This window comes from Electrona antarctica (genome assembly GCF_951216825.1).
Source record: "Electrona antarctica genome assembly, chromosome: 17".
Taxonomy (NCBI): Eukaryota; Metazoa; Chordata; class Actinopteri; order Myctophiformes; family Myctophidae; genus Electrona; species Electrona antarctica.
The window spans coordinates 2,737,175-2,749,608 of NC_136798.1; the positions used below are offsets into that span (position 1 = coordinate 2,737,175).

General features: G+C 43.5%; 1 protein-coding gene across 2 annotated transcripts in view; it reads left to right on the plus strand.

The window, feature by feature from the left end:
• Positions 1–637: 637 nt before the first annotated feature.
• LOC306940711 (E3 ubiquitin-protein ligase RNF19A) overlaps positions 638–12,434 on the plus strand; it is a 34,243-nt gene continuing 22,446 nt past the window's right edge. For both annotated transcript variants that reach the window (XM_079525841.1, XM_079525842.1), the window contains exons 1-2: positions 638–942; positions 11,448–12,118. In XM_079525841.1, the coding sequence (XP_079381967.1) occupies positions 11,963–12,118 (156 nt within the window). In that variant the 5' untranslated portion in view covers positions 638–942; positions 11,448–11,962. The remainder of the gene's footprint in view (positions 943–11,447; positions 12,119–12,434) is intronic.

Sequence of the window (12,434 nt, forward strand, 5' to 3'; positions counted from 1 at the left end):
GCTCCTATGCCACTACGATGTGGAACGCCCTACCAACGGCCATTAAGACATGTGAATCCCTTGACTACTTCAAAACCACCACTGTAAATTAAGTCTGAGCTCCCCCCGCACCCCTTTCTCCCTATGCATACTGTACATGTTTCTTCCCTTCGTTGCTTTTTTTATATGATGATTTAACTGTTTTTTTTTTTTTAATTAAAGTGTATATTTGTCTCTAAATGTTCTGATGAATTGAAAATGGTGGACCCTGTTGTAAAAGTAAATAAGTGTAATGCTTTATCATGGATCGTCCACAAAGTAACAGTTTTTGTACTGACTTGTGCTGTCGTGGTTTGGAATGTACCCATTCTGCATTCTGTGAAATAAAAACTTCAATCTATCAATCAATCAATCAATCAATCAATACATTTGACACGGATCAGAGTCAGAGGTATTCTATTGAAAAAAATGTGTAGACTGGTCTGTCCTGGCCTGTGTGTGTGTGTGAGTGTGTGTGTGTGTGGGGGGGGGGGGGGGGGGGGGCGTTATTTATGAATTGGAGATCCTGTTACACGTCATCCCATTGGTCCGTGTCACTGCAGTATGCCTCCCTCAGGCAGGCCGATGCAAAAACCCCTCACAGCAGTGCTGCCCGGCTGTAACCGCCTGTACCGGCCCGGGGAAGCTCTACCTCACCGGCGGGGATCTCCTCTCCCTCTCCTCGCAAAGAACCGCGTCATGCCGCCGCCGCGGCGCCGTCTCTTCTTGGACCGTGCTGCCATCCTACCAAATCCACCACTCCCTATCCGGGATATGTTTGATGTTGGTTGGTTCAGATGATCTGTTGTAAAGGCAGACAGGAGGAGGTGTGGGAGTGGGAGGGTTTCTGTCATACTGGTTGGTCCTCAAGGGGAGGAGCCATTGGTCGATTCTAGTCTGCAAAAGAGAACGCGCTAGAGAGAGGTAAGATAACCGTTTACGTAATGCAAATTGTGTTTTATCTTATTCCTTGACCAGACGTTGAAGCGGCTGTGTATAGTTGGTGCATTAGCTGTCAGTAACGGATCCGCCTATAACGGGGGTTTGACTTGGAGTCAGATCAAATCGAATACGTAGTCCAATAACCTTGCCACTCCCTGCAATAGCTTACTGATGCCCTGGACAGACCCCCCTTTTTAATAATTAAATATGTGTGCATATTATTGTTTTAAAAACAGGACTGGGGGGATGATGACAACGGTTAACTTCGGTTGTATGCCCGTTTTGGTTGTATTTTAAAGTTTCAGTTTCTTCCTGAAACTGTATTTTGAAATATATATATTTTTCAGTTCGTTTGGCAGTTGTGTGGTTATTTAATACAAGTCTCATTTTTAGATTAGATTATTATAAATGCAGCGAATGAAGGCCCATCTGCTTGTTTGTTGCGCGTAATGGCCAGGGATGCCGCGGGCCCTGCGGTCGCTCACATCATGCTCTCCCGAAACCCGCATTGCTGATGTAGGCTAGTGTCCACTGTCTGTCCAGTCAGTGATGAGACATTTAATATGGTGTATCATGGTTATCCCTGCAGGGTAGACCGTAGACTGGGTCTGTAAACTGACCGTCCGTGTGAACCAACCTATTGCGTCGAAACTACTCGTGGACAACAAGTGTCATGAGGCTACTGTAGTATAGTCTAGTCTAGCCAGCCTACTATAACCTGAAGAAACTCTAAATGCTCTGACTCTAGTTCACAGAAAACTAAAAACTCAGCTGGCTCCAAAACTGGCATTTTAAAGATAAACGGTGGTGATGGGGCAGAAGTTTGTGTACTTGCATTGTATTTTTGTTCTTTGATATGTAGGCTATTGTCTATTTTTTATACTATGTGCTAAATAAATAAACCTATACCTAAACCTGTCATTCAGATGTTATGGGCCAACACAAAGAGGATTGTGTAATCTATTAGTTCGAGGCTAATTTTAAATTGATTAATTTCAATGCAGGCTTATTGAATAATTAAAAATGGGTGATTAATGAAATATTCAAGATTAAAGAGAATTATGAAGCAGTAAACTTTGACTTCAGAATCTATTTGTATAGTGCATCTGATCACAGGCTTGTACGGTTTCAAATGCAAGATCAAATAAAAGAAAATATATATCTCTGTGTGGACATGATATCATATGGGTTTTAGCAAGGCCCTTTTGTCAAGTCTCACAGACTACCACTCCCTCTGTTTTGTATAGGCTACCTTACTTTGTTTTGCAACAGGTATCATGTGTGTGGGTGTGTGTGTGTGCATGCACGTGTGCGTGCGTGTTGTGTGCGTGCCCGCGTGAGCACATGTGCTTCTCATTGTACTGTATAGTAAATTGTCTGATACACTATATATAGCTTACTGTAGCATGACAACATATAAGAGGACTCCAGCTGTAGGCAGCCCTTGTACATTATGCAGAAGGATCTGCTGCTGCTGCTGGGGGCAAAGTGATGTCTGTCTGTCTGTCTGACACTCTGTCTGTCTGTCTGTCTGTCTGTCTGTCTGTCTGTCTGTTGTTAGCAAGATTGTGCACTATGTGCAGCCAATGAGTCCTTTGGTTTTGAACAGCCACAGGTGATAATAAGGATGTTATGCCCATTGGGGGGATTATGCTATTAAATAACACAATGTGGGCGACTGTGGCTCAAGAGGTAGAGCAGGTCGTCCAATGATCCATGGGTCGGCGGTTCGAATCCCGGCTCCTCCTGTCTACATGTCGAAGTGTCCTTGGGCAAGACACTGAACCCCAAATTGCTCCCGATGTGCTGGTTGGTACCTTGCATGGCTTCCGCCGCAATCGGTGTATGAATGTGTGTATAAATGGGTGAATGTAATGCACAATCTATGTAAAGCGCCTTGGATAAAGGCGCTATATAAATGCACCATTTACCATTTTGTTATAAACCTACTACGTAGTAACAGTAAGTATAGCTTGAATGTCTGCAGGCCAATGTGAGGGCCATGCAGTTTGCCTTCCAGTCAGAGATGTTCCGTAAGTTCCTAAGCACCAGAAGCACATTGTATATGGGCTTTGATTTATAGTTGGTTGCAGATTGGATCTTGAAATGTCCTAAAAGTTAATAACAACCTAATAATATCACTTCAAATGATTAAAGATCTGTTCTCCCGTAACATACGGTCAATTTAAAGCTTTGATTGCAGACTTACCCCCAAGTGTCTGCAACTGTTTTTAAACATGCGTGGTTGCGTGCTACATCACGCGATGATGAAATGTTGCTGTTCTGTTTTTTGTTTATTGCTTTGAAATGATGTTGTTTCTCGACGACACTGCAAATGAGGGTGACCTCAATGTCTTTCGAGAATAAATACAGGTTTGAATGAATGAATTTTGAATATTAACAGTTTCCAGAGATGATAAGTTAACAACCATGGCCCCCTGTGCAACAACAAGGGTGGGTGCCTCTCAGTGGCATGGTAACCTATCCTCTGAAGGTCTAGGTGTTTTTCCTGGTGGCCAAACCGCTGCTGCTGTACATAATAACATAATAACACTGGCCTTAGAGAAAAAAATCACACCCGTGTGAACTGAGTGGTGTAAGGTTTTATATAGCATGATCAGCTGTGGTCTGACGTAATGTCTGACGTTAAAGATCTTTGGCTAGGTAGACTCGTCTTCTGATGTGATGATTTGTGACCATGAAGTTGATTCAGCTGGAGTTTTTGTCCGATGTGAGGTATTATATAAGGTAAGGTATTATATAGCCTGATCAGCTCTGATCTGACGTAATGAAATCATCACACCTGGATGTGATTTCACAACTGGCTTTTTTTGTGCAGAGAAAATGAGCATGGTTGCTACGGTCATCCAGTTCACCCGGGTGTGATTTAATTACGTCAGAAATTATTTTGAACATAGCAACCATGCTCATTTTTTTCTGCACACAAAAGCCAGTTGTAGGAGTGGTTTACACCACTCAAAAAGCTGTGTTGTTGTGGAGGAAACTATGGTGAGCTTTGCGGCTTTTCATGCACTGCCCGGCCTAGCAAACTAATAAAGAGTTTGTTGAAAGGAATCAACTTTTAATTTGATGGATTTAGAATTCATTGGCAATTTTGCCAATTCACTGGATTTTGTTCTCAATAATCCGGGTCCTCAATGCTTCTCAAGAATGTCAACACCTTTATGGATTTATTTACGTAATATTGGTTGCACTTTCTGGCCAGGATTCCTGCAGGAAAGGGAGTGAAGCACAACATCAAAAGTGTTGGATTGAAGCGATAGGTCAATGTATAAGTGGATGCTACAGTATGTCCTGTGTAGCCTTCACCACCATGAGCTTTTCATGATGTACCAAATGTACCATGATCATAGTCCATGTTGCTCGCCCACTCACTCACACGCATGCACGCAGACCAGCACACACACGCACGCACGCACGCACACACACACGCACACATGCACACATGCACACATGCACACACATGCTCTCTAAAGAGAAGCATTAAGCCATAAACTGAAGATGTGTTTCCCCTCTCTCAGCATCTGTGTCCATCGCTTTCTTGGTGTATTTTCCCCGGAGTAATTTGCAGAAGGACATTAACCAACTAAAGCAGGATCTCCCTTCCCCCTCCTCTCTTTCCTTCCTCCTCCTCCTCCTCCTCTTCCTCCTCTTCCACCTCCTCCTTCACCTCCTCCTCCTCCTCTTCCTCTCCACAGGGCTTACAGTTGAAGAGAGTTGATGAAGTTGGTTGAACTCTTGGAGCTCCTCTGGTAGACAGACTTTGATTCAGATGATTCCCGAGTACGGCTGGGCAATATGGATATAATCAAATATCACGAAATGTTTGAGAAACCTCAATATTGATATTGTGAGTGACCCTAACCTTGTATTTGTGACAACAGTATCAATTTTCTTTTACAACATTTTCAAAAATCAGAACAATAGCAGCTTGGAAGAGAATCACACTGAGTTATTGGCAACTGAATGTTGTGGTTATGTAGCTATTGTGTGCGTGCGTGCGTGAGTGCGTGCGTGCGTGCGAGAGTGTGTTCTGTTTCTGGGGCTTTTGATAGGTGGGTGAGCTTATTTTGGGTGACATTTGCCCAACGCTTCATAATAGTCCAGTCTAGACGGACAGAGAATGGTAAGGTTGTTATAAAGGGTTTGTGGAGTGAAAGGAAAAGGGTCAGTTTGAGATATACAGTACAGTAGCGTGGATGGTTTACTGGGGGATGGTGAAGATATTTTGATATTAGAAATAGAATGTCTTCAGATGTAATGCACACAGTAGGAGTGATATATGGGGCTAATACTGTTTATGTAAAGGGTCTTCTTGAATCAAACATCACTGACATGTCTCAAGTGATGCAAGTGTATTTACTACTGCGTTCCCTACGTTGTCCAATCTAGCAGAAAAGTATAAGGACCTGTGTGAGTGTGTCCATTTTGGACGGGAACCCCTTTTGGTGTTTTTAAGCATTATGTTATACTTTAGCTATTGAAAAATAGCAGATGTACAAGCTCATAGCGCGGCACCGAGTGCCGCGCTATGAGCTTGTAGGTCTGCTATTTTTGAAAGATCTTGAAAACTGTGTCCCTGGAACTACATATTTTCAGATGGGGGTCGGCGGCCAATTACATATAATTCTGGGGGTCCTTGACATGAAAAAGGTTGAGCACCACTGACATAGAAACATAGGTTTTTCAGAAAACTGTCAGGGTTTAGAAGACATTTTGTAGAATAGAATCTAGTGTCAGGTCTAAATGGGTTACGTTATTGTAGTGATTCTGTTTTAATGCATTAATGTTCAGTATCGTCTAAACTTATTTTTAGTGCAGTCAGTATGAACTGCCTGCACAGTGACTCTCGGCGAGCCAAATCAGTGTGAGATCCATGCAAGGTAACGATTAAAAACTGTGAATGTGCTGAGTGAAAAATCCACTCCCTTATACAATGAGAAGTTAACGATGAACTATTCCAGCTTTAATTTTGATGTGTTTATGTGAGAGAATTTATTCTATGAATATACAGAATATCTGTACTCTCTGGTGTGTGTTTTCTACAGCAGTGTCCTCGGATGTGCAGACTCAAAAGTCAGTCTCCGTGGAATATGGATGTTGGGGAAATTAGAGCGGATTAACAACCAAGAGGAGATGACACAATTAGTTGTGAAAGCTGTGTTATCTTTTTTTCAGCATACTGTAAAGCAGTGGGTGTAAAAGTGGGGCTGTATACGTTGGTTATTTGATAAACCAAAAACTTGGGAAAATAATTGTCAAAAAAGATTTTCAGTTGGGGATCTGTGCCAAAATATATATTAATTTGGGGGTCCTTGACATGAAAAAGCTTGAGACCCTAAAGTATCAGTGTTAACCCATTTTGTCCTGAGGACGATTCTAAAAAAATGTTTTCTAAATACTGACAGTGTTTCTATGTCAGTGGTTCTTACACATTTTCATGTCAAGGACTCCAAAAATTCTATGTAATTGGCCGCCGACCCCCATCTGAAAATATGTTGTTCCAGGGACCCCCACCCCAGAAGCAAAGATTTGAGTTAAAATCGTTCGCTCTGTAATAAAATAATATATATCCAAAGATTTGCGCCACATTTTCATGATTTTTCAAAAATAGCAGACCTACAAGAGCTTGTAGATCTGTTATTTTTCAATAGCTAAAAGTATAACATAATGCTTTAAACACCAAAAGGGGTTCCCGCCTATGGGTTAAGGCATGAAAAGTGTGTACATGGGCTTAGTGTGTCATTTGAAAAGAGTAAATCATTCACTGGGTCTTGGACTCTTGTTACGGAGTTGTTGCAGTGAGGGCATATGGCTCAATATTATCTCTTGTTTCTTTTTGCAAAAATAAATATATAGGCTACCGGTAACTTAGAACTTTCCCTTCTCTCATTACATGGCAAGTCTATGTTATTTTCGTGATTGGTATTGTGACGACCGATACACCATGACTCAGTCAGGAGTCACGTGTTCACGAGGTGCCAAACCAGACAAATTTATTCACAGAAAATTTAATTACAGTTAGTCACTTTTCAACTTTTTCAGGGGGAATTGCAGCCAAAGGTAAGCATGGCCCGACTGAAAGTTATCTTCACAGGGGAAACTTGATAAGCTGCCGTTGTCGTCGGTAGGTTTCAATTCAACTGAAATCATCACAGGTAGGTTTTAATTCACCTGAAATCATCACAGGTAGGTTTTAATTCACCTGAAATCATCACAGGTAGGTTTTAATTCAACTGAAATCATCACAGGTAGGTTTTAATTCAACTGAAATCATCACAGGTAGGTTTCAATTCAACTGAAATCATCACAGGTAGGTTTCAATTCAACTGAAATCATCACAGGTAGGTTTCAATTGAACTGAAATCATCACAGGTAGGTTTTAATTCATCTGAAATCATCACAGGTATAGTTGCGGTAACTGAAAGGGATTTCCAACAGGTGAGTAAGGTTTAACTCGGGCTTCTCTTTTAGGTTTCAGATAATGTTTTCAGGTACGTGACTAAACAGTCAATGAGGTTAATAAGGTAGGATTGCTCCACGGTAAGTATTTCTACTCAGCCTGTTACTCGAGTAGAGTAGTTTTACTCCTCCGAAGGCTGTGTACTAAAGGCAGATATTTCCCTCCGTTTCCATGTCCGTACCCTGGTAGGGTTTCCCGCCGTTTCCATTTCCTGTATTACTCCTAGATTGGTTTGCATGCGCTAGCTTGCCAGGCTTTTTTTACTTATTTAACCAGTAAAAACACATTGAGACTGCGTCTCTTTTACAAGTGGGAACTGGCCAAGAGGCAGAAATAAAATTACACTTCAATACCACATCGTCAATGTTACATTTTGGACCAGCAAATACAACATCCAGAATACACCTTAAAGTACCTATGAATGAATACAACACCTCACCAAAGTCCTACTTTTTAGTAGCAGGGAAAAATACACGATCTGAACCGACATAATAAATATCTAGGCATGAACATAGCGGTAGGCTAGTACATATCCAAACATGTGCAGGTGTTGGACTGTACATCTAAGATGATCCTTTTGAAACTTCTCAAGCAAACTTTCAATGCCGATTTTAGTCTGGACTGTAGATCGTTCCACTTCCGCTAGTGCGTGCCCCGTCGGTGCCTTGTTGGGATTAGTGAGACAGGCAAGTATAATTCACAATATCACATAGCATGGGATGTGAGTTAAAGTGGTCGTCTTGCTAGTGGTTCTTACACCACTAGCATTTAAAAGTTATATACAGAGACTACAAAGGATAGTTTCAGCGTGACCCGCGTTGAAATAACAGGTCTGGGAATGCCCATATATGGGCGTTTTCGGGCCGGGTAGAGCGTAAAATGTGTGCTAATTAGTAATTAGTAAGGCCAGGCAGGGCCTCGTGCCAGCCCAGTTAGGGCCCAGGTAGGGCCGGGCCTTCATTTTCTTGCCTGTTGAGAACTCGATCTAGTTTTCGCCGGCTGTCGGGCGCGGCTGCGCTAATGACTTTGAATGGACAGGTATCAGTCAAAAGGGTGACATTGAAGAGGAAGGACGGGTTGGGATTGGGGAAGCATCAACATATGGAATGTCAGATCAGGTCAGCTCCATCATGTATGGAGATCTAAGGGTTTGATGAGGTCAGATCGACATGGTGTCCTTGAGGTCAGATGTAGAGTTGCTGGCCGGCTCCATATATGCAGATCTAGGTGATGATGATCCAGTATGGCTATCCAGGGTTTGATGAGGTCAGTGTCGCGATCTTCATATATGGCGACGACCATATAAGGTCGTCGAGGCGTGACTGACGGACTGACTGACTGACATGAGATGTGACTGACTGACATGAAATGTAGTCAGTCATAGTAAACTGCGACCTATGGTCACAATGATGAAAGCTATATTGCTCACATCATCTTGTATGCTAAAAATCACACCCGTGTCTCTCTCTCTCTCTCATTAGCAGGCAACAGTGCAGCACTATCTCTCTGTGTTTCTGGCACAACAGCGCCACTTTTGCCCCTACTGGTACTCATAGTCACATAGTCACATACTGTAGGTAGTCACATAGGTTAACACGGACATTGCTGTTCCTTGGAGTGGTTGCACTTGCACCACTCAAAAAGATCACTACTACTACTACACAACCCGATTGTAAGCAGAAAACTGTATGTTTATGCAAATATTGTGTAAATACAGATTTCTGTGTGTATTCCTGTTCAAAGTAAAACATAGCAACGTATAACTGCATGTCATAGAACTTAATTTTTAAGTTAAAGAAACAATTCATTTATTTTTATTTTTATACTATATACCTAAGGAGTTGTCTAAAAGAAGGTTGCTGTGTATGTTTTTAAACCAGCTTTGCTTTAACATTTACATAAGATTACCGGTAGTTAATTGGGATTTGGGAATTGGCAAATACTAGACGAGCTAAAAGAGCTCACAGACTCATTTCACATAGTGTCAGTGTGGAGAGAGATGTCAGCTGAGCTTTTTTAATCACTCTGGGCTGGGGTTATGTGAACGAACTAATGCGCCCCTTTGGCTCGCTCACAGTGCCTGATTATGAAAGAATGCTGTCACCCCATGGATTCAGAATGAATGCTGTCTTTTCTGTCATCTCCTCCCCTGACGGGTGGAAGAGTCAGAGAGGGCCTCTTCCTCTTCAACCCACCAGCATCTCCTCCCCTGATGGGTGGAAGAGTCAGAGAGGGCCTCTTCCTCTTCAACCCACCAGCATCTCCTCCCCTGATGGGTGGAAGAGTCAGAGAGGGCCTCTTCCTCTTCAACCCACCAGCATCTCCTCCCCTGACGGGTGGAAGAGTCAGAGAGGGCCTCTCTTCCTCTTCAACCCACCAGCATCACCTCGTCCATCTCCTCCCCTGACGGGTGGAAGAGTCAGAGAGGGCCTCTTCCTCTTCAACCCACCAGCATCTCCTCCCCTGATGGGTGGAAGAGTCAGAGAGGGCCTCTTCCTCTTCAACCCACCAGCATCTCCTCCCCTGATGGGTGGAAGAGTCAGAGAGGGCCTCTCTTCCTCTTCAACCCACCAGCATCTCCTCCCCTGACGGGTGGAAGAGTCAGAGAGGGCCTCTCTTCCCTCTTCAACCCACCAGCATCTCCTCCCCTGATGGGTGGAAGAGTCAGAGAGGGCCTCTCTTCCTCTTCAACCCACCAGCATCTCCTCCCCTGATGGGTGGAAGAGTCAGAGAGGGCCTCCTCCTCTTCAACCCACCAGCATCTCCTCCCCTGATGGGTGGAAGAGTCAGAGAGGGCCTCCTCCTCTTCAACCCACCAGCATCTCCTCCCCTGATGGGTGGAAGAGTCAGAGAGGGCCTCCTCCTCTTCAACCCACCAGCATCTCCTCCCCTGATGGGTGGAAGAGTCAGAGAGGGCCTCTCTTCCTCTTCAACCCACCAGCATCACCTCGTCCATCTCTTCTTGGCCTTTACTTTGTGTCTCATCCCTTTGACTTTATTGCTCGTGCCCGAGAATGAGTGAAGCCTAGATCACTGATTTATTTTTTTCCCTTTTTTTTTGCGCCATTGCCTGTTTGAATCCAATTAGAATTGAATGACTATTCAAAAAAGAAACTTACAGTAGATACATTAGCATTCTTTTTTTAAGCATTATTTTGAGATATTCCATGAACATTTTACTTAAAGGAAACTTCACCCTTTTTGCAAAGAAAAAATGTTAATGACGTTTAGAAGATGTAGAACACTTTCCTGGGGGTCTTTGAGCCCAGTGTCTCTGATGTCATGGACACTGGGCTCACTTACTTCCTGGACTACATCTACTGTCTCAGTAAGACAGCCCTCCCCCTATCCACAAGGAGGAGCAGTGCACCAAAGCATTATGGGAATTGTAGTCCAGGAAGGAAGTGAGCCCAGTGTCCATGACATCAGAGACACTGGGCTCACTGCTAAAATCTAAAATATCTAAAACCACAAATTACACACATAAAGACCCCCAGGAAAGTGTTATACATCTTCTAAACGCCATTAACATATACTTTAATGTAGCTTGGCAAACTATCACCTCTCACCACAAACCTAACATTAAGAGAGGTACTGTACATTCCCTTGTGACAGCCGTATATTAGTGTGAGGTAAAGCTTATATTACACAGTGAGGTTTGACACAAAAAGATGCTGGAGACTGTTTTAGTTTTCCTTTAACATGAGGGATTTAAGTGATTCGTGAATGAAAGAATAAAAAATGTGGTCATCAAAATAATTTCAGCTTCATGTTTCTTTTTGTTTGGCAAACTGATTATTTAGTCACCGGTGTGGAACATTTGCCGTTTTCCCTTGACATACATAATTTCTCCATTCCCTGCGATTTTTGCCTTTTATTTCCTTAGCAGTTCCCCAGCCAACCAAGGCTTGCACAGTATAATTCAATACATAATGTCTCCTCTGAAGCGTGCAAAGGAATTATTTGCACTGCACATTTTTAATATTGTACTATCTTTTTGCAGGATAAGGGACTGCCTGCCTTCACCCACAGAGAGGGGGACTTAAAGGATGAAGAAGGACATTGTTTTGAACTAGCTCAGAACGAGCGTGGGGTCGACGACGAGGAGAAGAGGAGAGAAAAAAAACGGGAGAGAGTAAAAAGAAAATCAAACTCCCATGGCCTTGGAAGAGATCCAGATCGGTCAAATGTTCTCCTCCATCAGGGATTACCTCATCCTCGGTCCTCTCTTTTACTCCTCTCTGTCTCACTCTAGCTGTCTCGTACCCGAGAGCTTCTATCCTGCACAGAGAAGCTGAGCTGTGTGCGGTGTGTGTCCGCGCACGCTTAAACACACACACACACACACACACACACACACACACACACACACACGCACACGCACGTACTCGCACACACACCAAAACTACTCGTCATAGACGCACACATACACTCACTGCAATCACACAGCTGCAATCATCCCGCCCATGGTCGTTGGCCACCCCAGCTCAGCTGCAGCTCCCGCTCTGACGCCAGACCATGAAGAGGCCCAAGCAGCAGGCGGGGCCCCTGAGCTTTCTGAACTTCTTCAGCAGGAAGCCCAAGGCGGAGGCCAGGCCCGAGGCGAGGCCCATGGACGCCTGGCCCAAGGACCAGGTGGCCATCACCCTGACTCCCAGCGAGCATCCAGAGCAGGTGAGAGAGAGGAAGCCTTGTGATTACTGTTTAGGTACATAACGTCGCTGTTGGGAAGAAACCTTGCAACTCCGTATGTATTACACAGCTTGGTCGAATGCTTGATTCTGATTGGTCAATCACTGAATTTCAGCAGTGTTATTTCTGGATAATGACCCAAACAGCTCAATAAGCAAGGTGCTCTGAGTCTTTGATTAGACAGTGGTGTCTAATCAAAGACTCAGAGCACCTGCTCATATCAATCTGCGCTGCTTGATTTTGTGCCGTATCCAACAAACACACCATGTAATTTACGACTAAACGTTGCTCTCAAGAA